The 25496-nt window shown below is 40.3% G+C and overlaps 1 protein-coding gene across 1 annotated transcript in view; it reads left to right on the top strand.

Annotated features, from left to right (window-relative positions):
- FBN2 (fibrillin 2) overlaps positions 1-25077 on the top strand; it is a 288365-nt gene extending 263288 nt beyond the window's left edge. The window contains exons 56-65 of the mRNA XM_012645034.1: positions 5464-5589; positions 7325-7531; positions 8480-8605; positions 10201-10323; positions 12482-12598; positions 13199-13327; positions 15053-15172; positions 19572-19803; positions 21189-21360; positions 23197-25077. Coding sequence (XP_012500488.1) covers positions 5464-5589; positions 7325-7531; positions 8480-8605; positions 10201-10323; positions 12482-12598; positions 13199-13327; positions 15053-15172; positions 19572-19803; positions 21189-21360; positions 23197-23571 — 1727 coding nt within the window. The 3' untranslated portion in view covers positions 23572-25077. The remainder of the gene's footprint in view (positions 1-5463; positions 5590-7324; positions 7532-8479; positions 8606-10200; positions 10324-12481; positions 12599-13198; positions 13328-15052; positions 15173-19571; positions 19804-21188; positions 21361-23196) is intronic.
- The last annotated feature ends 419 nt before the right edge of the window (positions 25078-25496 follow it).

The raw sequence follows: 25496 nt of genomic DNA, 5'->3' as shown, positions 1-25496 counted from the left end.
TTCCTGTAGAAAATACTTAAATCCACATCAGAAGAGCACATTGCCCCATGAAAAAGTGTTGCAGAACAGTCGTTCATTTATTCAGGTGTATTTGTTGAACATGTGATATGTTCGTGGTGCTAGGGATACAATAAACTAGATGAATAAGTCCCCCACTCTCAGTTAGTTTACATTCTGGTCACAGAGAGACTTCAAACAAACAAATAAGTATACGTGATAATGTCACATAGTGGTAAGTCTTTTTAGTAGGAGCTACTTTACAATACAATTTCAAGGAAGCAAATGAGGTGACATTTGCTCTGGGGCCTAGAAATGAAAAATGAGGAAATAGCAATAGCAGAGACCCACCCCTAAGGCAGGAATAAAGACCAGTGTTACTAGAGCTTGTGCAGGAGAGCAGCATGAAGTGGGGTCCCAAGATAGGCCAATGCATTGCAGACCATGGTAAAGTATTTGGTTTTACGGCAGAGTGATTCAGAGTGTGGGCTCTGGAGATGGACCCTGAATATGAGAAATCTATAATAGTTTCACACCTACTAACCCTCTGACCTTGGGCAAGTTGGCTTAACTATGGTCTGCCTAATTCCTCGTGTAAAAACAAATAGGAGAAATGAGAGCACTTACCTCATAGGATTGTTGGGAGGATTAAAGAATTCATGTAAAACCCTTAGTGCAGTGCTTGGCATATAGTAAAATTTCAATTAAGTGTTAGTTGTTGTTATTGTCTAATTTACACTTTTAAATATCTCTGGCTGCCTGGTAGGTAATGCATTTTAAGGACCTGGGAGCAGAATCAAGGATTTCATTTAGGTGGCTGTTTTATTTATTTTTTCTTTATTTATTTTTTTTAACCCTCAAATAGAAGCAGAGTGGGTGGCTGTTTTAATCATCCAGATAAGAGGAGGCTCAGATGAGGGCCATACAAATGAGGAAAAGGAGTGGACAGATTCACGAAACGTGTTGGGAATAACAGATTGGATTGCTGATGGAGTGATTGGTTATGGGAGATGAAGAAAGACAGGTATAAAAGTCCTAGGAGTTTGACTTAAGTAAACTAGTTTATTAATTTTACTTGATGGTACTATTAACGAATATGGGAAAGACTAGGGGTGCAGAAGAATAAAAGCTCTGTTTTGACCATGCTAAGTGTCAGATGCGTGTTAGCTTTCCGAGTGGTGCTAAAAAGTAGGCAGATGCATTTATGAGCCATAAGTATAAATTACTAGCAAATAGTTAGTGTTAAAAGAATCATGGGATTGGCTGAGAACACCCAGAGAGAGATCACAGAGAGCAGAAGCAGCGACTGAGCTGTGAGCTCTCCAGGATCCAGGGTGACTAAAAATAGGAGGAGACTGGAAAAGAGCAGCCAGCAAGGCAGGACGTTCTCCAGGTCGATGAGGTGTCCTGAGAGTCAACAGAATGGATCATTCAAGCAGTTAGGGCAGCAGTCCCCGACCTTTTTGGCACCAGGGACCAGTTTCATGAAAGACAATTTTTCCACAGAGCCAGGGAGCGGTGGGGGGGCCAGATGGTTCCGGGATGATTCAAGCACATCACACTCATTGTGCAGTCAGACCTCTCTGCTGCTGCTGATCTGTATTTGCAGCCGCTCCCCAGCGCTCGCATGGCCGCCTCAGACCATCAGACATTAGAGTCTCGTGAGGAGCACGGCCTAGATCCCTCGCGTGCGCATGCGCAGTTTACAGGAGGGTGCGGGGCTCCTCTGAGAATCTAATGAGCCCCTGCTGTGACAGGAGGCGGGGCTTATGCGGTGATGCGAGCCATGGGGGCGGCTGCGAATACAGATGAAGCTTCGGCTCGCTGGTTCACCCGCCGCACACCTCCTGCCGTGTGGCCCGGTTCCTGACAGGCCATGGACTGGTACGGGCCCATGGCGCGGGGGTTGGGACAGCAGAGTTAGTAGTGGTCACTTTGTGTAATGCTACTGAGATGTAGGGTAGCAGACCGACAGAAAAGTAGCAGTGCTGCGGTCCCCAGCTGTGCCTCCTGTCAGATCGGCAGCGGTGTTAGATTCTCACAGGGGCGCGAACCCCACTGTAAACTGCGCACACGACGGATCCAGGTTGCGGCTCCTTGTGAGAATCTAGTGCCTGACGATCTGGGGGTGCAGCCAAGGCGGCGATGCGAGCGCTGGGGAGCGGCTGCAAATACAGATCGTCGTTAGCAGAGAGGTCTGACTGCACAGTGAATGTAACTCGCTTGAATCATCCCCAAACCAGCCCCCTGCCTCCATTCCATGGAAAAATTACCTTCTATGATGCCGGTCCCTGGTGCCAAAAAGGTTGGGGACTGGTGTAGTATGAGATTTGGTGACCTCTTCAGGAAGTTTCAGTGGACAGGCAGAGCATGTGGGTTAAGGAAAGAATCAGAGATGAGGAAGTGAAAATGATCACCATAGAAGATTCTTTCAAGAAATTTTGGCCTGAAAGGAAATAATGAAATGTGGTAATAGCTGGAGGGGTAATATATGATTAAGAGAGATGGAGTTTTTTAAGACAGAAGTTACTAGAGAATGTATGCTGAGGTAGTGATTCCTTGAAAAGGCAGCGTTGTGGAAACTTGGAAGGCAATCCAGAGCACAAGTGCAAAGGTCAGCCTTTGAGGAAAAGCAAAGATACTTCAGCTGTTGGAAGAGGACAGAAGGTTGAAAATGAGGACACAGCCAGGTGGTTCATAGCAGAGAGCCGCATTAGGTATCTCGATGTGTAGTGGTCATCTTAGAAAATGGGAGCGTGGACATACTAGGAAGTATAGTAGGATTGTCGAGGGAGGATTGCATACCGTTTGACATTTGAGTCATGAATTAAAATGAGACCTGTTTTCCTCTAGCCTATTGTGCTGCCCTGGCTTAGACACAGAGGAGGTAGAAGTATGTGAGCATTGCACGAGAGTGATAGACAATGAAAAGCTTAATCACTGGCAATGCCGATGCAGCCCACAAATTGTCAAAGGATAGGAAGTGCCATGCTGGGAACAAAAATTTCATAGGTGGAGCAGCATCACACCAAGGTATATCCTAGTGAAGTTATAAATTTCAACAACAGAAAAAAAAAGCAGGCTGTTTTTTTTCAACTTCTCTCTGTAATTCTCAATTCCAGTGGCCATAAAGCAAGAGTAATCTAAGAATTTGAGGCACATTAAGTTATTATCCAAGTATAAAAGCTATATCATACATCATCAGACATGGAGGAACCCAGGCAGTATGTCCAGCAAAAGCCCTCTTTGAGAAAAGTAATTCAGACAACTTAAATACAAATCAGAATAAAGGTGTATAACATTAGGGATAAGATTAGATCAAGATGGCAGATCTTGCACTCTCAGATTCTAGGAACAACAAACTATACAATTTTTAAAAATCTATAACTTAGCTCATTGCTTTTGTGTATACTTTTAAATTTCTATAATAAGTGTTTTTTCCCCTTAAAAATAGAAAAAAATAACCACACAAGACACATCATGGTGAATTTTAAAATACTAAGAGCAAAGTGAAAATCCTTAAAGCTTCCAGAGAGAAAAACCAGATTTTCTACAAATGAACAGTAACACTGGGTAAAAGAAAACAAAGGAGTAGTATCTTCAAAACATTTTAAGGAAAAATAATTTTGAACTAAAATTCTATACTCAAGCAAGTGTGAAGATAAACAAAATAAGACACTGTCAGAAATCTGTTTTAGCATATCTGCCACCCACATGCCCTCTCTGAAATAATTACCAAGCTACATACTCTAATATATTTTTTTAATTAATTCAAGAGGAAGTAATAGTATGTGAAGCCATGGTTAGACCAAAAACCAGTAAGTCTCATTATTTAGTTTAAATAGATGTTGATGCACATTAAAAATTTAGCAAACCAGAATTTCTGGGTCACATCAACATGGCAAGTGGTACAGATAGAGCAGAGATAAGTGAATTCGTGCCAAGTTGGTTGTTATGGCCAGAACCTCTTGAAACAGATAATTCTTAGCATTGATGGAAAACTATTAGTTAACAATGTGTTGAAATTGTTTAATGGTTGCTACTAGAAGAATAGAAAGAAGATTATAACTTCCAAAGATGAGTTGGGAGCAAGAGGAAGGCATGGGAAACTGGATTAATATAATGAATGTTGAGAGAAGGGGGCAATGGCACACGAATATAAAACAATACAAAATGGCAGGTAAGAATCCAAACTGATCAGTAATCATGATAGATATAAATAGTTTAAATTACCGGTTCAGAGATAAATGTATTTTTTTAAGATTCTCTTTAAATCCAGCTAGGTACTTTTTAATAGAAATGTACCTAAATAAAATATTAGATAGGTTGAAAATAAAGATATTCAAGGCAAATGCTAATAAAAGGAAAGCACATGCAAAACAAATGTCGTTAAATTGAAGACTAAAAGATTTAAAATTATAAAGATGAAAGGAGCAATTTATCAAAAGGATATGATTGTCATGAGAACTCTTATGCTCCTAACAAAATAGCTTTGAAAAAAATCAAAGAGAATTTACAAAGTTATCAAAAATGCACAATAAGTAAGGACATAGAGAATTTTAATAAAACAATTTTGTTTGAATAGTTTATTTATTTATCACCAATCAAAAGAGCAGTGCTACCTAAATTTCCTATCCCATTAACTGCCCTCACAGACCACAACTGTTCCTGTGATTTTACTCAAAGCCAGTGTAGGAGCTTGTCCTTTATCCTTGACCTATGGCTCTTACCCTACTCATCACCCCACCCAACACCCACCACCCCTCTGCCCCCAGCCTTTCTCTCATATCTGACATTTTTCTCTTAAACTGACATTTTTCCCCCAAAGTTATCCTCCTTGCCTAGTGTCCTAGGCCAATTTTATCCCTTATGAAGGCCAATTTCTTATTCTTTATTAAACACCATCTCTTCTCTGCAGAGAGGAGAGAAAAGAAAGAAAAAGAAAATACTTAAGAAAGAATCTAGCTGGGTGCACTGGCTCACGCCTGTAATCCTAGCACTCTGGGAGGCCAAGGCGGGTGGATCATTTGAGCTCAGGAGTTCAAGACCAGCCTGAGCAAGAGCCAGACCCCATCTGTACTGAAAAAATAAAAAGAAATTAGCTGGATAACTAAAAATATATAGAAAAATTAGCCAGGCATGGTGGTGCATGCCTGTAGTCCTACCTACTCAGATGGCTGAGGCAGGAGGATCGCTTGAGGCCAGGAGTTTGAGGTTGCTGTGAGCTAGGCTGATCCCACTCTAGCCCGGGCAACAGAGTGAGACTCTGTCTCAAAAAAAAAAAGAATCCACCTGGAAGGATGAGGTAAAGTTAAAAGTAAATTAATATTCACACATAACCTTTTAATTCCATCATATTAGTATTTTGGTAAAGATGTTTTAAATAAGATCTAACCCATTAGAAAAGACTTTGTAAGTTATAATTTTACAATTTTGTCATCATCCATACTATTTGTTTTCCTAAAGATGAAAACGAATGCAGGACCAAGCCAGGGATCTGTGAAAATGGACGTTGTCTTAACATTATTGGAAGCTATAGGTGCGAGTGTAATGAAGGATTCCAGTCAAGTTCTTCAGGCACTGAATGCCTTGGTAAGTTGATACACAAGTACATTCTACTTGGTAGATAAAACATCTGTTGTATGATGTCATCACAGAAGAGCTCCATATATATATTCTTGTCTGCTAAAGACATTCCCCAATCTGAGTAATCCACATTCCTCTTCCTAAAGGTATACATCCATTAAAATGACATTTTTGTATGTGTGTCTTGCGCACATCTATGTGTAATGTAAATAGCAATCTTAAATAGTCTTTCCAAAATTAAGATTAATTAAGCTGTATGGAAAATTTGATTTTAGTAAAACTTATATCAGGGGATGATTTAATTCCAAAAGAAAATATTTTCAATATGAGGTAAGCTCTGCCAAAATTAATGCAAAGTAAATGGCACATTTGAAAAATGCAGCGAAGGTTAATTTTTATATTATGGTACAGAAAAATGTTTTACAAAATATTTTCTTGGGTAAAATATAAATCTCAGGCCTTATGTTGTATTTTAACGCTAAAATACGTACATTGTAAACCATTGTGGTTAATTATGGCAGCTGTAAATTATGGTGTAGTAAAATTTAAGGCAAACAAAGAGGAATAAGAGCAGTAAACTGTTTGACTTGTCACTTGATTTGGCATAAAAAGAGCATGTTTCAGCCATATCAGATTTTTCTCAGAATGATGTCATTCGCTTCAAATGCCAGGAAGTTTTTAGTCTAGAAAATATATTTTGTATCTTGTCTCCAATCTATACCTTCACCAAAAATCAATCTTTTAGGAAATAGGAAAGGTAACCTACATAGAAAGTGTAATTTTCTGTGCTCATTTTATTAACAGTTTTGCTAAGATGGTTTATAAAACTGTATTAAAGATTTCTTTACCTTTTATTTATTTTTTTATTTATTTATTTTTTTTGAGACAGAGTCTCACTGTGTTGCCCCAGCTAGAGTGCCATGGCGTCATCCTAGCTCACAGCAACCTCAAACTCCTGGGCTCAAGCGATCCTCCTGCCTCAGCCTCCCGAGTAGCTGGGACTACAGGCATGCGCCACCATGCCCGGCTAATTTTTTTTCTATATATTTTTAGTTGTCCAATTAATTTCTTTCTAATTTTAGTAGAGACGGGGTCTCGCTCTTGCTCAGGCTGGTCTCGAACTCCTGAGCTCAAACAATCCGCCCACCTCTGCCTCCCAGAGTGCTAGGATTACAGGCGTGAGCCACCGCGTCCGGCCTTCTTTACCTTTTAAATCAGAAAAATCCTTTTACTTACACTAAAAAAAATCTATTCAGTCCAAATATTTGAACAGTCTTTTAGACATAGAAAATATGAGAGATTAGATTAAATATGTACCAAGCTTATAACATAGTCTAGAATTTCCTTCCCAAAGACAAATCCTGGTCCTCATTTGCTTATTTGAAGGGAAATAATTTTATTTTCATTTCATTTGTATTCCACAGCAATGGTAATTTGCTATCATTTAGTAGCTAATGGATCGAAGGAAAAAAAATAATCTATTTCTGAAGTATAGTATCGCTTTTTGTCAAATTTAATAATCTGTAAGTCTGTAGTGAAAGCACACTCTATGAACTTAACTGCCAACGAAACTTGATAATTGTTAAGCTGTCTTAGCAGTGTGGCTGTTCGTATAAAAGAAGACATATCTTTTAAGAACTTATTCTTAAGAAGGACAGCACTCACTGTCCTATGTAATGTGAAAGCCGAGATAATGAAGTGTCAGTTCTGTGACTGTGCGTCTCACTACTTCGCCCTTCAGACAATCGCCAGGGACTCTGCTTTGCGGAGGTCCTGCAGACGATGTGTCAGATGGCGTCCAGCAGCCGCAATCTCGTCACCAAGTCAGAATGCTGCTGCGATGGTGGGCGAGGCTGGGGCCACCAGTGTGAGCTTTGCCCACTTCCTGGAACTGCCCAGTACAAAAAGATATGTCCTCATGGCCCAGGATACACCACTGATGGAAGAGGTATGGAACTGAGGAAATTCATGCATATTATCAATACAGAGAATTTCATTAATTTAGATTGATTTGAAGGAAAAGTGAAAAAATGATACAGTAAAAATTATAGCTATTTATATTTTGATATTTATATTTGATATGTATTTCCATGTGTATATATATATATATAGAGAGAGAGAGAGAATTTCTTTGCTAATGCTTTAGAGATTGTAAAAGATTTAATCTTCCAATCAAACCTAAGAGGTAGAATTTATTATTCGAAGAAAGTGAAGCACAAAGCTAAGATAATAATAAGTAATTTTCCCAAGACCACACCCTTTTTAAGGGGTAGACCCATGAATGGAACACATGTCTGACCCCAAAAGCCATGCTGGTAATGCCACTTGCAATATTTAAATATTGTTCATTTGAATGTACACAGCAACTCACTCTGTTTGAAACACCTTTACAAGCTAGCAAGTCTCATAACTGATTAGTGGTTTCCGTTTTTTGTACAACCAACTAATATATTAATGTCCTGAAAAATACCATTTCCTCCATTACTATACAGACTCCGACCCTGTGCGTGACTACTTTACTAGCAAAAACTTTTCTTTAGAGTCTAATGTAAATGTGAATTTGAGGCCAATCAAATGGGAAATTATCACAAATTCCAAATTAGTTGGACTTCAAAGAGGTAGCTTTATAGATTCCTCCAAAATAATTCATGCTTAAATTGCAAAATGAGTAGTCTTAAACAGGGCTGTCAACGTAGCCTGCCCATCAGCCCACCCTTCAGATCATTTTTCTGTCCCTTCCATGTTGCCATTTGCCTGAATGATGAAAAGATATTCACTATTATGAATGTTTGCTGTTAGTTATCTCATCTCAGTTCCTTAATTCCTCTTAGTTTCTAACCAGTTTTACCCTCACGTATATATTAACTTGTATTTGTTTTGTTTTCCTGGTGCACAGATATTGATGAATGTAAGGTAATGCCAAACCTCTGCACCAATGGCCAGTGCATCAATACCATGGGCTCATTCCGGTGCTTCTGCAAGGTCGGCTACACTACAGACATCAGCGGAACCTCCTGTGTCGGTAAGGCCAGGCACCTCTGTGTCTGGGGGGTGTCAGCTGCTGTTTCCTGCAAATCACTTACTGTCAGTAGAGTGCCCTTCTTACGGAGGTTTGGAATGTACCTTGTATTAAAATGATGCCATCCTCTCAATAACATGGTTCTTAATAACATAGTACTTGCCCTTTGTTCAATAATGTGGGATGCAGAATTGTTCTTTTCATCAAAAAAGCCTGTCCAATCAGGGAAATACAAAAATTACAAAAATACACTTTTAAATGGTAAAAGTTATAAGTGCACATTTGTTTGTCATTCTTTTGATGAAGGGAAAGGGCTTTTATTGTGAACTTGAGCATGCGCGTGTATGTAAAGGGAGTATGTTTTGCTTGTTTTTTCATCACTGTTTTTTGCATAAATATACCATTAGGCATCATCTAAAATTTCCAGTTGTGGAGCAGTCTCAGTACAGAATCCTTCTACTATTTTACAATTTCTTTTTCATGTTTAATTTTTTATTGTTTCACCCACACAGTTTTATGACAGTTGGGAGGAAGGAGACTTGCCAAAGAATTCAACTTAGCTTTTGTTAAAGAAAAAAATCCTTTCTCCTTCCTGTTTCATCAGCATATTTCATCAAATTACCTATTTCAATAACAAGTGTACTTGTCATAAAAAGGTTAAGAAAAAGTGAACTGAGTTGCCATAAGCATTCAACTCACTTGGTAGGAGCAGAAGGGCGGGAGAGTTATAGAGAACAGCATCCTGTGGGCATCAGCCAGTGCGTTCTGTGGAAGAAATGGAGACTGTCAGCTGTCAGTCAGCACGCCAGCAAGAAAGAGGTGGCATATTCCAATGAGGACAGTTCAAGGAGAGTCTTCTAAAGGGACTGTCTATGAAGGTGTGGGCAGAGTGTTCAGATGTCAGGAGGGAAAATGCTGTGTGTTGGGGCCGTGCCACCCTGGGCCAAAAGTAAAGACAGAGAGGTTACTGGAGGCTGGAAGGAGAAAGTTGTGCTCCGAGGGCTGCCTCGAGAGGATCCGTGACCTCGGAGCCGGTGACCTCGGCCAGGCCCAGTGATGCTGCAGGAAGGAAATCGAGGAAATGAGGGCCAGATGGAAGACGGAGGGCGACAGAGTCTGCAGAGGTCAGCCCCTCGGACTTCAAAGCAGGGTGGGCCGGGGTGAGGACCGGACCTGAAGGGGCAAGTGGAAGTTTTCCAGCACAATCTGCAATCCCACAAGACGCTCAGGGGAGCTTCGGCTAAGAGAGTTGAAGAGAGCTTCTGCCACATCCGCATGTCCAAAAAGAAAGAAACTCTTACTTTCAAGTTTGTGATCTCAGATTGTAAACCAAAGTATATTCATCTCAAGAATTTACCAGGCTTTTTTGAACTCAGACAGTTGTCTAGACATTATCATATTTATCCAAAATCCATAGATTGATCTACTAAGTAAACCAGAACGTTACTTTAGAGAAAATTGTTGTGTGCAGTATTTCTCTCTGGTTGTATACCATTTTAAGAAGAAGAACAAAAAGAACGAAGTAAGAATATGGAAGGAAGCACGAGGCTGGTTGTTTCTTTTAACGAGAATTTAATCTTTGTGTCACTTTTACTTAGACCTTGATGAATGTTCCCAGTCCCCAAAACCATGCAACTTCATCTGTAAGAACACCGAGGGGAGTTACCAGTGTTCATGTCCAAGGGGGTATGTCCTGCAAGAGGATGGAAAGACTTGCAAAGGTAAGTGAAGAGTCTCCGGCAGTTGTCACCCTTGTGTATCTCTCTTCTTCCAGATTCCGATATGAGGTAATCCAGGACTATGCCGTGTGCATCTCCTTCATGACAATGCGTCTTCCCGGTGGCCATCTTACTCATACCAAATTCTACCAACGGGCTCATTGTAGGAGGCAGAGAGAATTAAACCCGAGTTACAGCAGTTTGCTTCTTATAGCAAACCACATAAATTTTAAAAAATAAAATGAAACCAAAATTTTGGTGATATTTTAAAAGATTTAAACAAATCACTAAAATAAGATTTTTGTTGCTTTTGTTTATCTAAGATTTCATTTCTGTAAGCTATCTTTATTATGCATTTACTATGGAAGAGTGAAGATAAATGAGTAAATTTAAATGTTTTGCTTAGGTAGTATTGAAAGTAATTATTTATCAAGCTAATTTAGATCATTAAAATAGCTTCAAATAAACATTCAAGTGCAGATTTCTTTTTTATAGAATGTCTTTTGTTCTTTTGGGTAGATGCCCAGTAATGGGATTGCTGGATCGAATGGTACTTCTACTTGTATCTCTTTAAGGTATCTCCATATTGCTTTCCACAGAGGTTGCACTAGTTTGCAGTCCCACCAGCAGTGTATGAGTGTTCCTATCTCTCCACATCTACACCAGTATTTATTGTTTTGGGACTTTTTCATAAAGGCCATTCTCACTGGAGATAAGTGATATCTCAATGTGGTTTTGATTTGCATTTCCCTGATGATTAGAGATGCTGAGCATTTTTTCATGTAGACATCTACGATTGAATGTTTATAGCAGCACAATTCACAATTTCAAAGATATGGAAACAACCAAAGTGCCCATCAATACATGAGTGGATTAATAAATGTGGTGTATGTATACCATGGAGTTCTACTCAGCCATAAAAAACAGTGGTGGATCTAGCACCTGTTATATTATCCTGGATAGAGCCAGAGCCCATTCTACTAAGTGAAGTATCCCAAGAATGGAAAGACAAGCACCACATGTACTCACCAGCAAATTGGTAATAACTGATCAACACTTAAGTGCACATATAGTAGTAACATTCATCAGGTGTCGGGAAGATGGGAGAGGGAGGAGGGAACAGGTATATTCACACCTGTCGAGTGTGGTGTGCACCGTCTGGGGGATGGACAAGCTTGAAGCTCTGACTCAGTGGGGCAGAGGCAATATATGTAACCCAAACATTTGTACCCCTGTAATATGCTGAAATAAAAAAAAATAAAAAAGAATAGTTTCAATAACTAGACTCATATTTGATTTTATAGTAAACCTCATCAGAATGAAATTAATAGACTCAAGAAATTTTTAAAATATAGACTATTCTCAATAAAATATTGGTTTTATTTCTAAGACATATCAAAAAATAATATAAAATAGCAAGTACTGCTATTACCTTGGACCTGTTCAGTGAACCAGTATGGATCAATTTAACTTTGTGCATTGTTTATAAATGAGTGCAACCAAAGTATTTTTTAAGCTCTAAGATAATGAATTAGTCTTGTCTACATCTTATATTATGTGGTAAATTTATTTTGAATATATTTTTCCAAATTAAGTTTCAATCTAGCCAAAATAAAATTTTGAGTTTTCTATTAGTAGAGTCTAAATATCAATACTGTTTATGATTAGGATTACAGATGCTGTGTTTGTGCTTACTCTGATATTAATGATGGTGTTTTTATTTGGATGTGGAGAATATGACTTGATGTTTGTGTTGGACCTTCATCAATTTTCAGATTCTGTTTTATTTTTATTTATTCCCTCCTTTAATGGGAACAAGTGACCAGCCATGTACTATACTGTATTAAATGCAAGAATTATAACCTTTGGATATTAGCTTTGAGGACAGCTCATGGAAATGGCTGTGATTCGGCCATTCAGTTTCATATTTTAAGAAAACTTTGTGTTTTGTATCACCATAACAATCCTATTATAGTAGCCCATAATATTTATGCTGCTTAACTATGTGAAAAGAAACTGCTTGCCACGTCCACAAAGCTTCCAGCAAAAATGCAGACAGAATGTCCCCAGTGGAACGTGTGCGTGTTCTGTGGCTCCATGAGAAAGGGCACACAGCCAGCTAATTCTGCTCTGGTTTTCACCGGCTTCTCTTCCCTTCCAGACCTCGATGAATGTCAGACCAAACAGCACAACTGCCAGTTCCTCTGTGTCAACACCCTGGGAGGGTTTACCTGTAAATGTCCACCTGGTTTCACACAGCATCACACTGCTTGCATTGGTAAGACAAAATCACAAATGGGAAACTTTACAAATTTTGGTAGATGCATAAAAATTGTATTTAAAATGGTATGTACAATGATGTCTCAGTACTTATATTTAGAACCAATACCTCATAATTACTGGTCTAAATAAGTTGCTAATGGTATAGATATTTTTTCATAAGAACAGTACCCAAAGGAAAAAAGCCCTGTATAGTCCAAGCACCAGCACAGTAGCCATACTCCAAGCAGTACCTTTATAGCACATTGTAAATATAACTGTGGTGTTCAGATAAAATATGATTAAAGGCTCACTGTAATTTAGAGCATGCTGTCAGACACCCTGGATTTTTCTTACGTTTAGAGACTTTTCAGTCTGTATTATCTAATACCATGCCTTCAGTGACCCCAAGATATGTTCTAATTTCAAACCTCTTGAAATACACTTTTTCTTAATACTTTTGCCTATGAATATGACAGTGAATTCTGGCATAAATTTCCCTAAAATGCTGTTTTCACATCATGAAACTCAGACTTTCATGCTTTGCTTCTTACTTCATGTGAACGTTAGATCACGTAATAACTGGAAAGTTTGATACTCCTTCTTGGTGCTTTCCTAGACAACAACGAATGTGGGTCTCAGCCTTCCCTCTGTGGTGCGAAGGGAATCTGCCAAAACACCCCCGGGAGCTTCAGCTGCGAATGCCAAAGAGGGTTCTCCCTTGATGCCACTGGACTCAACTGTGAAGGTGAGCCGGTTTGCTCAAAACTTCTTCATCTAATAACAGTAAACTATATATATATATATTTTTTAACTTTCAAGACACTAAATGGGAAATGGAGATATCTCAATAAAGGAAAAAGTATTATCTTCACATATCATTTTTAGGGTAGAGGGAAACTTTACTGTGATAAAACAAAAATTCAGTGATTGCAAATGAACTTTTAAAATAGCTGAACTATTTACCTAATCACTGATCTGAAAAAGAATTGAACTGAAAGAGTTCTGTGCCGAGTATGGTTTACAGTAGTATATAAACACACCAGAAAAAATAAAAATAATTGGACGTTTCTTCCATGATAATTAAATGTGTGAAAGTTAAACATAAAAGGAAAACCTATCAGAATAGATGCTCAGAGCAATGTACTGCATGTGCTGGGGAGGGCTGGTGACTTTTCTATGTTCTGTGGGCTGAGCTGCCCGCTTCACCCTCTTTCCCATAGTGGACATTTCCTGTAGAACCTCCTTTTGCAATAAGTATTTCCTGTAGAGTCCAAGGGAACATTTAAGTGGGAACAAAATAAGAATATGCCTGCAGTCGGTAAAATACCACACATTAATAATTCTTCAATGCTTACATTTCAAGTGCTAGTGTATGATAAGATAAATGTATTAGGATTGGTATCTTTTATAAAATACTCCTGCCAGAGATTATGAGACTATATATATCTCCTTTACATTCTTATATATTTCAGTATCGCAATGCATATCTTTATTGGTGTTAGTCTCCCTTTTAAAATTAACCATTCTTAGACATATATGATTTTGAATTCTAGAAATATATTCAAAGTATTTCATTTGCTCTCTGTAAGAATCATGGGACTTTTATATGTATCTCATTTTCAGCAAAGAAAAATTCAATTTTAAAAATTTCAATTTTAATATTTTATATTTCAAATCATTGAGACATTGAAATTATTCTGGACCCACAGCTGCTTGGCATGTGTGAGTTCAGCTCGTGACTATAGCATGAGGCACCGTTTATTAATTATCCATGTAAATTTGTTATACACACATCAGACAGGCCAATTTTATTTCACTCTTCATGGGCAGATTTCAGTTGTAATTCCAAAAGAGAATGAATATATAAACAAAGAAATTATTCCATATGTATAATAATACCACATCCTGTCTAAAAATAATGTATTCAGATACTTAAGAGGGATTTGCATCTAGTTAATCTTAAATTGGTAATGAACATTTTTGTGTGCAAAACAGATGTATTCTTTAGTTATCTCTGTAGTGCTTGTATCTTCCTGAAAATGGTGACTACATCTCAATCACTTTTGCATCTACTGGAATATGTAATGCAAATACACACACACAGACTATACACACACATACATACATATATACACACACATCACTTACCAAATAAATCATACCATACGAAGTTAATCAGTCCAAAATGCACAACATTTGTGGTTGCTGTGGTTGATTTGCTGAAATTAAAATGTTATTCAGAGCACCGATGTGCCGTGGTCTGGCGGATAGCAGAAGAGTGAGATGGTCTCTTATCTCAGAACTGTTGTTGCATCACCACCATGCAACTTGGAAAAATCACAGCCTCTCTGTGGGCCGTGTCTTGTTTGTTTGTTCCCCTGATAATCGTTACCCTAGGTTGTGTTTGGAACGCATCTAAGAATACTAAAAGAAAGGTGACATAAATCTTTTGCCGGGACTGTTTTTGCAGATGTTGATGAATGTGATGGAAACCACAGGTGCCAGCACGGCTGCCAGAACATCCTGGGCGGCTACAGGTGTGGCTGCCCTCAAGGGTACATCCAGCACTACCAGTGGAACCAGTGCGTCGGTGAGAGCTCTTGCCTTACGCAGCTTTTCTCACCTGAAAGTATCTCTGCATAAAATGAACAAATTATAAGGGTTGAGGTTTCAAGATAGTCTTTGAATCCTAGAATTTAAAAACCAGTCTTTAATATTGAGGCATGGGGATTCATTTTACTAGTTGTGTATGTTTGATAATAGACTTATGTATGTTTGAAAATATCCGTAATAAAAATGTTGTTTTTTAAGTACCTAAAAGGTGAATCAACTAGAGATTTCATCATTTTAAATTTCCACTAGATGTACTTTTAGGTTTCTGAAGATGTTGTCAAGAAGCATCATCTCCATTTGCCAAGGTCAGCTGCTTTTTTATCAGTAATTTGATGTCTTCAGATTTGGAATTAGCATATTGCCCATCCATTACCCTCATACAAATCTAAAGAAATTCAGATTAACTTAATGAGGACAGTCTGTCTGTGCTCTCATGGCACTTAGATTAAATGAAGGATGTGAAGTAGTTGAAGATCAAAAAAGGGCCTCGTTACAACAGATACTGCTGACAATTTGAGACAAAAGTGCTTGTAAAATAAAATCCGTGGCAGTCAGCTCTGTTGCTTGCATTTGGTAGTAGTCATGGAAGTTCTCCTTTTAAGGTGTGCTTGATCAGAGAGGACATTATTCTCCATGTGAGTAGCCCCTGACTGACTCAGCAGATGCCTAATTTCTTGGCTCCCTCTGAATGCACTTCACAGACACACCTTCCAAGGCATTTTGACACACAAAGGGAAACAGTGGTCCTGCGGAGAAACTGCCAGACGCTTCCTGTGTCTCTGCAGTTTCTCCACACAGTATTCAAATACTGCACTGTTGTGATTAAATAAATTAATCTGATTTTATCCATTGTAGTGTTCTTAAAAGAAATTTCTGATGACAGCTTAGTGAATTGAGAAAAAAAAATCAAGATAAATTTTAAAGGAGGGAAACTTATGCTAGGTGAGGGGCAGATGCTTCGCGGCACCACATACACACCCTCACGGGAGGAAGTGGAGAAACCAGTGAGGATCGAGACGCTAGAAGGCTTTAAAGGGTTATCAAGATGATCGATTAGGCCGTCAATCTAAATAACTTCATAAATTTAGTTCACTTTTTTTCTCTTCACAGAAAAAAAAATGTTGCAAAACTTCTTGTGCCCTGATTTATTGATTCATAGAGAGGCAAAGTGTAGGTGCACTCTTTAGAATATAGGGAACAGTATCTTTTAAGATAGCTATTAAAATAATGTAAAACACTTTACTATATTGCAGTATTTATTAAATATAAGGCCCACCACTTTATTTAGTAAGTACCATGGACTTCCTGGTTAATTCCATGGAATTTAAGGCAAAAGACTGAGTCTCTGATATTTTACATTATGGCAGCTTAAATGAAACTCTTGTTTTTAAAGAGAATGTAAGTAAAATAGAAACATGTATGGAGTATCAACTCAATTTCCAAGTTTTTAAGTTTTCTGAAATTTCTGTCTGTAAATATCTAGTGCAAAAGCTGCTGTACAGATTTTACTAAATTTGGAGGCTCTGTTTGGAATGGTCTGACTTAAAATCAAGATGGCCTGGTTTATCCCAGTTCCCCTGTATGAGGTCCTTGAGTGGGCGCTTGGACAAGTCAGTCACCCCAGAGCAGCTCACGCTGGAGTCCAGCCAGACGTCTGTGTGCCTTCCCATTAGGGAAGGCTCCATGAGCAGAGGAACAAATGGTCTCCAAAACTAAAAGCACGTGAGCAGATAAGCCCCCAATTGCAGGTGTTAATTTGTGAGCTTGTTCTTCTACAATGGGCACCTCTAGGCAGCAGGTCCCTGGGTAAGAAGACACAGCAAGGATTTATTTCAAAAGAATGTACATTTTTCTGTATAGGACTGAAGAATCCAGCTGGTCTTTAATAAAATTGCTGACTTTCTTGCCTTGAATCCACATAACACAGTTGGAATTTTAACTCAAATATATGGCAGAAATAGAGTGAAATAATCCATCAGGAAACTAATAAAGGCAACAAGTCAGCAAAAGAACAAGAACTATGACAAAATGCGAATTAAAAAGCCACAAACATTTTCATCTGTCACTGCTTATATGACTACCTTCAGTCATTCAGAAGGTTGATGGGAGAATATAGAAGAAAGCATTTCAAACAGATTTACCTGGGTTCTCCTGGTAAAAAGTCAAAACTGTTAGTCAATGTATCAGGTAATTTAAATAAGTAAAATTGTAAACCTACAATGTTATTAATACTACTACCAATTTATGAAAAATAAAAGTTCTTTAGAAGTGTTAATATTTAAAAAAGCTTTCAATCCAAATTAACACTTTAAGTTTTCAGTTACCACACAGAATTTATAACATTCTGGTACATAGATTGTACAGATGTAGGCAACATTGTCAACTATTTGCAAGAATTATAATTATTCAAAATTGAAAATAGGTAAATATTGTTAACATTTGCATATGAAGAAAAATTATATCTTAATATATGAAGCCTTTGTTATTTAATGTAACTTTCAGTTCCTTTTATTGTCTTTTCAAAATAATTCGAACATGGCTTAGTGAGGCTTGAGTCAGTTCAAAGTGTATGTCAAACAAGAACATATTTATCTAAGTCCATAAATTGTAACCATGATATACATTTATAGCATATAAATATGAGGTATATTGTGATTCTTCCAAAAATATCACATATTTTTAAATATTATTTTAAGTGCTATGTTTAAATGCAATTTATTCAGTTAATAGGTTTTGCCTGGTAATTTTTCTACCTAACACATGTCTGATACCATACTCATGGCAGGATCGCTTCATTAAATTACAAGCTAACTTATATAATTTATAAGCAAATGCTGCATATGAATGTCAGCAGATGAGCCTCTGTGGCAGAATTCCAAGTCTTTTATATATAGAACTAAGACAGCAGTTATACTATGTCATATGTAGCCAGGTTATTGAGAATTTATTTACTGTCTGTACTTTCTTCCCTTGTAATAAAGGCTAAGAATTTCCACATACTAGATAATCACAGCATATTTTATATTCAGTGATTAAGAAATCTACATTTAGTGGTCTCATTTAATTCTGAAACTATAATGATGATACAAAAATGTACATAATAACATTTAGCCTTTCAGTAACCTCTATCTTGTACTTAACGAAATTTAATTTCCTGTCTGGGAGGCCTCTTCCCTGAGACCCCATCTGCATCTTTCAAATCTCACTGAGCTACTGCGGATCCCACACTTCCCTACTAGCTATGGTATCCCTACTTGCAAATGGGCCCGTTTCCCCACATGGGCTGAAATATATACTTGTCATATATTAGATAAACAGACACTCTGTGCTCCATATGTAGTCATGAGAATTGAAAGAATTCCATGGAACAGATGTGATTTGTGCCCAGGGTGAAATTTAGATTATAATAAAGCCCAACGGAGTCAAGCCACATGCTGTATATCACCCAGACAGTTAACAGCAAAATTATAATCTCCAAAGTTAAAAGCATAATCAGGCTTTAAATCTGTAAAAATGATAATAGCAACTGAAAGTATAACCTGTAATTATCCTGCTGTCAGACATTTATAGTATAATGCTCGTCATGAATCGAGCAAAAGCAATGTGTTAGCTGATGACCGGATGCAAAGCTGTTTCAGAAGGCACGGTCTGCACCAGATGGGTTGTCAAGCGGTCAAAACTGTACTGGTTGTTAGTTCAATAGATCCAATGAAATAGTGTTTATTTCCATTGTTTTCATTTAGGGTTTTTATGTACTTTTTCATCATATATAATGAAGGTTTGGGGAATTGCTGGGGGACTTGACACAAGTACAGATATACAGGATTTTTTAAATTGAGATGTAATTCACATACATTCACCCTTTTAAAATGCACAGTTAGATGGTTTTTAGTATATTCTCCCAACATGCAACTGTCAATACTACAAGTTTCAGAACATTCTCATTACCTCAAAAAGAAACTCTATGCCCAACAGCAGTCATTTCCCGTTTCTCCCAACCCTCAACTGTGGGCAGCTAATTTACTCTCTATCTCTGTGGATTTGCCTGAGATACAGGCTTTTGAAGTAACCTTTTGTTAAGAGAATAGAAGAGTTATTCATTAGGCACACTGCAGATGTCTGTCCCCAAGGGCCTCCAACATGCTGGGAAACATAGTACAAACAGAATATAAAAGGGCAAAGTAAGGGGTTTGTGAAGACGTAATTGAAGGAATTTTTTTTAATTCATGTGCTTTGTAAATCAGCCATCAGAGTAAAAAAATTTTAATACAGTTCTAGAGTTGTCTACCATAAAATCATAGGTACTTTGAGACTCCAGCTCTTCTGCAGGTGATTGCTGTTACCCCCTTCCTGTGTAAAAGTTTCTTACTTTGTAGATGAGAATGAATGCTCCAATCCCAACGCCTGTGGCTCTGCTTCCTGCTACAACACCCTGGGGAGTTACAAGTGCGCCTGCCCCTCAGGCTTCTCCTTCGACCAGTTCTCCAGTGCCTGCCACGACGTGAATGAGTGCTCGTCCTCCAAGAACCCGTGCAATTACGGCTGCTCCAACACGGAGGGGGGCTACCTCTGCGGCTGCCCGCCCGGGTACTACAGAGTGGGACAGGGGTAAGGCGGCCATCCCCCTCCTGCACACGAGAACATGGGGCCCAGTAGGGTGGCCCTTCCTCCCTCAGTGAATTCAGGCCACCTACCCCTGCAGGGAAGGGTCCTGTGTTTAAAAGCCATACATAATGAGTGCGATGCGCACCATCTGGGGGATGGACACGCTTGAAGCTCTGACTTGGCGGGGAGGGGGGCAAGGGCAACATACATAACCTAAACATCTATACCCCATAATATGCTGAAATAAAAAAAAAAAAAAGATAGACAATAAAAAAAAAAATGTCCAAGAGGCAAAAGCGTTGATGAGAGCGTAGCGTATGCCAGTAAGCGCCCAGGCGCAGGGACTGCTCATGGTACAGGGTTACTGCCTTTGTGGTGATCATCAAACTCGAACTCGTATGCGAGTTTCACTCTTTGCCCCCGTGATGGCCTGAATTGATGCGATCAGACCCCAGGCCGGAGACAAGCAGATGTGTAAAAGTACAGCTCACATGTTGCCATAGATCCCTGGGCTGTGAGGTGCACGTGGAAATGGTCTGCCCTGGATTCTTTTGCAAATTCTTTTCAGGCGCTAGCCCAGCAGTCCCGGAGGAAGGAGTCTGTCCCTCTCTTTGCTCATCTGGCTTTTATACGACACAGAGAGAGGATGGCGCCTCGTTGGCGTGGCACCACTTGGCAGCTCAGCCTGGGCCTGTCTCCACGAGGCTGGCTTCCCTCAGACTAATCGCACTTTCTCAAGTCCCGTGGCCTGTGGCCGAGGGACTGGCCACTTGCATCCTTCCGTCAAGGCAGCGGTGCTCAGTAGCACAGAAGCTGGGAATTTATGAGTCAGTCCGAGTCGCCTTCCTCAGCAGAACCAGCATGCAAGGCAGGGGCTAAAAGCGTGGAGCAATCTGTCCAACACTGGTGTATAGGAATACTTAAAATGAAAGCCCTGGTCTGGACGACGGTCAGTTAGAGCCAATTCAGTGGCTCTTTCATTAACCAAAATACTAGTTGAGAAATCTGAATTACTTTGTTGCCAGCAGCAAACACGGCTGCGGGCTTATGAAACCATGGCGCCTGCCGTAGCATTCTCTTCGGAAACTCACACCCTGCTCTCACCTTCCTGAGTGAAACGCACCCACGTGCCCCTGTCCAATTCAGACTGAAAATCAGGGGTGCCCAGGGCTCCCCCTCAGAAGAATTCTTCTGTTCAAAAATAAGGGGAAATCTCATGTACTGAGTGTTGAAAAATAAAGTTACAAGGAATATTAAGTTTTTTATGTTTCTGAGCTTAGAGTTTGCTTTGTTGGTTTCATATTTCTGAGATGTCTTTGCTCTGCTGCTGGAAAACTGTGGTCAAAGTTGATGATAGAGTCTAACAACGCTCTGCTTCTTGGAAACAGCCACTGTGTCTCCGGACTGGGGTTTAACAAGGGGCAGTACCTGCCGCTGGATGCCGAGGGCGATGAGGAAAACTCCCTGTCCCCGGAGGCGTGCTACGAGTGCAAGATCAACGGCTACTCTATGAAAGACAGCAGGCAGAAGAGAAGTGTCCACCAACGCCAGCCCACTGCTGTGAGTAAATCTCATTTTGTTTTGCCACAAAAGATTACCCACATGGAGTCATGTGTATAATGCAGAGCATGTAGCTTTCAGCCGCAGCGAAGTTAAGCCTCTCTTGAATTTTAATGGATAAATTAATGGACGCAATGTGGTAAAGGCAAGTAAATTAAAATGAGTTGTGAGTTATTAGCTCAAAACACAGAGACTGGGGGAAAAAGACTAAGTTTCAGATTATTTTCTTTTGTTTTAGTTTTTGATTTGTGCCGGGGGGTATAAGATGTCCATCTAGAAAATAGTTTGAAACGATTCAAAAAAATGAAATTATTTTGCATTTGTCCGGTTCTGTTTTATACACGTATAGTACATGTGGCCGAATTTAAATTTCAGTAGGTCAGTCAACTAGGTCTCACACTTTGTGACTTATTCATAAGATAGTTGTTTCTGCCACAAAAATTTTTGTCTCAAATAACTTGTATTTTGTAAGGAACGGAAGATCTGAATTGCCTGCCACTGGTGTTTCCTTTCCCTAATGACATTTTGGCAGAGTGGTTAAAGGGGTGGGCCACGGTCTACTTGGTTTTAAATATAATTCCCTGACCCTCCCCACTTATTACCTGTGTTACCTGTTTACTTAACTTCTCTCGACCTCAATTTCTTCACCGTAAAATGGGAATAAAAATACCTCTGAAGGTTGATGGGAAGATTAATTGAGCTGAAATAAGCGGACGGCTGGAACGGTGCCTGGCACACACGTGCCACACGCTCGGTTCCTGTCAGTGGAGAATGTCACGTATCTAGAGATGACAGTGGCTCTCCCAGGATCGGAGACAACATGAGTTCGTCACTTACCACTCTCTTCAGTTAATATTATCGAGAAATTACCCCAGCAAAAACCTCTTCCACAACTAATAGGCTCTGTAAATTGGGTAACTTGCTTCCATTTCCAGGGCCTCAGAAATTTTCCTTATCTATACAACCAGACCTCTCTAGCCAAAAAGTTTATGATTCCAGTTTACAATAATGAAAAAGCCAGTGTTACATTTACTTTAAGTAGACGAAGTATCCCACCGATGTTTAAGTATGACAGTTGAGAAATTTTCATCAAGTCCCCAAACTGCAAATCCGGGAACTCTGCTTACGAAACCTTCCCACGTGGCGCCTGGCCGGGAATTGTGCCCGAACACTTACGGCGCTCCGGGCACTACGGCCGGGTTCTTACTTAACAGGTGCCCTGTTAAAGCGCTGGGAATTTTAGCTGTATTGTGTGAATATTTGCTCCCCTCCCAGCCCTCTGAGCAAGTGGACTCGCTTTATCCGGGCCTTGCCCACCGGCTTTCAGCAGCGCTGGTTCAAAGCGGCGCCTGAGCGCTCTGCAGAGCCCGCTGCCACTCCCGTCCAGGCGGGGCCCTCGGAGCGAACGTGCCCTCGGGGCCGTCCCGGCGTCGGACAACAGAAACACTTCTAACACTCACTTGAAAAAGAAATTACAATCATTCCCTAAACTCTCTTTTTTAAAATTATTAATGTGATATTCCATAAACAAATCAAAAAAAAGAAAACTTGAAATGTGCACGCTGCCTGCAGGCGCGGCCCTGTGGCTCTAATTGCCTCGTCAAGGCTGAGCGCGAAGCCATAAAGCCTCACAGGGCGTCGCCACGCAACTGACCTTGCGCGCGGCTGACAGAGGTTTACAGCGGCCCCTTTCACAGCCGCTGCTCGGGAGCCGGGTGCGGGCCGGGGTGGGAGGCCACGACCCGCTCTCGTGGCCCTGCCCCCGCCGCAGGTCTCTTCCAGGCCCCCGCTGGTGCTGCGAAGCTTGTCCCAAACCGTTTCCTGCCCTTTCTCCAGGTCGACCAGACCAGCCTAGAGAGCGTGGACATGGACAGCCCCGTCAACGTGAAGCTCAACCTCTCTGGCCTCGGCTGCAAGGAGCACATCCTGGAACTGAGGCCCGCCATCGAGCCCCTCAACAACCACGTCCGCTACGTCATCTCCCAAGGGAACGAGGACGGCGTGTTCCGCATCCACCAGAGGGACGGGCTCAGCTACCTGCACACGGCCAGGAAGAAGCTGGCGCGCGGCACGTACACACTGGAGATCACCAGCGTCCCTCTCTACAAGAAGAAGGAGCTTAGGAAACTGGAAGAGAGCAAAGAGGATGACTACCTCCTAGGGGAGCTCGGGGAGGCTCTCCGGATGAGGCTGCAGATCCAACTCTACTGACCCCTCACAGGGTTGGGTTGCAGCCTCAAATCCCAGCCCAGCCAGCCTTCGGAAGGGTCAATGACTGATTTTTAAGAGGAAAAAAAAATGACTTTGTTTCTTTCCTCCCTGTCTCAGACTTTGATTGTTGACCCTCGCAGGGAGGGATAATTTAGACTCTGGTGTGGCCAAAGATTTGAGTACAAAGGCAACCGTGGTTACTGTATTTTTTATATAACTTCATTTTAAAATATATTAAAAAAAAAACCTAAATGTTCAAGAGATCAGCATATGGCACTAAATGCACAAAATGAATGTGAGCTTTTTTTTCCTGTTAGCAGTCTGTAACACTTTGGGTATTTTGCTATAGTTGCTAATTAAAAAATATAGATGTTTATTTATTTTTAATGCAGTAATATATGGAGAAATGAACAAACTATGTAAACAAAAAGGGAAACTCACTTGTTTTTCTTTAGATTTATAAATTTGAGCTATTTCTTTTAGAGGTGCTTTTTAAAAATTCAGCAGATTCAAGAGATGTTTCCTTTGGTTTTCTGCCAGTCACCCAACTGGCACACACCTGATTATTTTAAAGAAAGCCTCACAGAGCTGAACGGTCAGTGGAATCAATAATTTAAAAGACGTGATGTCATTAGATCATTAGAAAGGAGATCAAAGCCAGAGCAGCTCGTTGTGACGAAGTTTCACATTACCAGGCACACCAGGCAACGGAAGATGAAGCACAACCACTGTAGCAAAATACCTTGACTGCTTGTGAGACCATTAGCGTTGCAGGCCAGACCGTACTGTATCTCCTTCTCGTAACCTCAAGGAACCACGTGTGCTACCCGCAACACCTCATTGTCGCCCAGGGCGCGCTGCGTCCTTGCGGCGCGTAGGCAGCTGAAGAACCGCCACTCCTTCGCAGAGCAGCTGGCGTTCTGTCGTGTTTGGTGCTGTCCTAGATTAACGGTGCATTTACCACGCTCAAGCTGTGTCAGGACTGCCATGTGTGCAAACGAACCATGCAGCGCAGCCAAGGAATATGCGTTGTTGTTTTTTTTTAGAATTTTCATTAATACTGTAGTTATACACCATATGCCTTGTTTTATCATAGCCTATTTGTGTATGAAAGATGTTTGTACAATGAATTGATGTTTAGTTTGCTTTAGTCATTTAAAAAGATGCTGTTCCAGGACGTGCTAATAAGAGTGCACATCCGTGTTCTCGATCCAAGAACCTGTCCCTGGACCGGTGACCAAACCTCGTATGTGAAATGGCCGAAGCACACGCAGACTCCCGGTTGTTCTCTCACACCTGTGCTGACCAAAGATTAGTAACCAGTTATATCCAGTGTTTTGGGGGTTTTTTTGTTTTGTTTTTTTAAATAACTAAAAAAAAGAAACAAATGTACATTTGTAATCAAGTGTTCGTGAGGAAAAACTTACGGTTTTTGGTTTTGTCTGTTTTTGTAGGTCTGTGTATCAAATATGACACTTTTCTCTCAATAAAGCTTATTTTGGGGTAGCTTTCTGGCTGGGAGTTCTGTGGGACTGCAGTGCCCGCTGCACGCGCGGGAGGGCTGGGGTTTGCCCCGGGACGACGCTGTCGCCTCCGACGCGCACGCAGCGGCGCCCGCCCGTGGCCGGGGCGCGGTCACGCTCAACCGGGAGAACGCGGGCGGTTAGTTGCTCACTTCCGCGTAGACGCTAAGCTTCCTGGGCCCCATCTCCACAGAGACTTCAAAGAATTTATGCACTTAATGCTGAAGTACCCTAAAGCATCCATGAGAAAGCAAAACATTCATTTAGAGAGTTTTCCTTCTCTAAGGTAGAAATTTCCCTGAACCCGGGTTTTTCGACAAAAGCAAGAGCCAGCATACCCCAGAGCAAATGGCATTTTCAAAAATAGTCCAAAGCTCATGCCTTACAGTGCTGTACATTTAC

This window comes from Propithecus coquereli, unplaced genomic scaffold, assembly GCF_000956105.1.
Source record: "Propithecus coquereli isolate 6110/MARCELLA unplaced genomic scaffold, Pcoq_1.0 Scaffold224, whole genome shotgun sequence".
NCBI lineage: Eukaryota > Metazoa > Chordata > Mammalia > Primates > Indriidae > Propithecus > Propithecus coquereli.
This window is presented reverse-complemented; position numbering and strand designations above follow the sequence as displayed.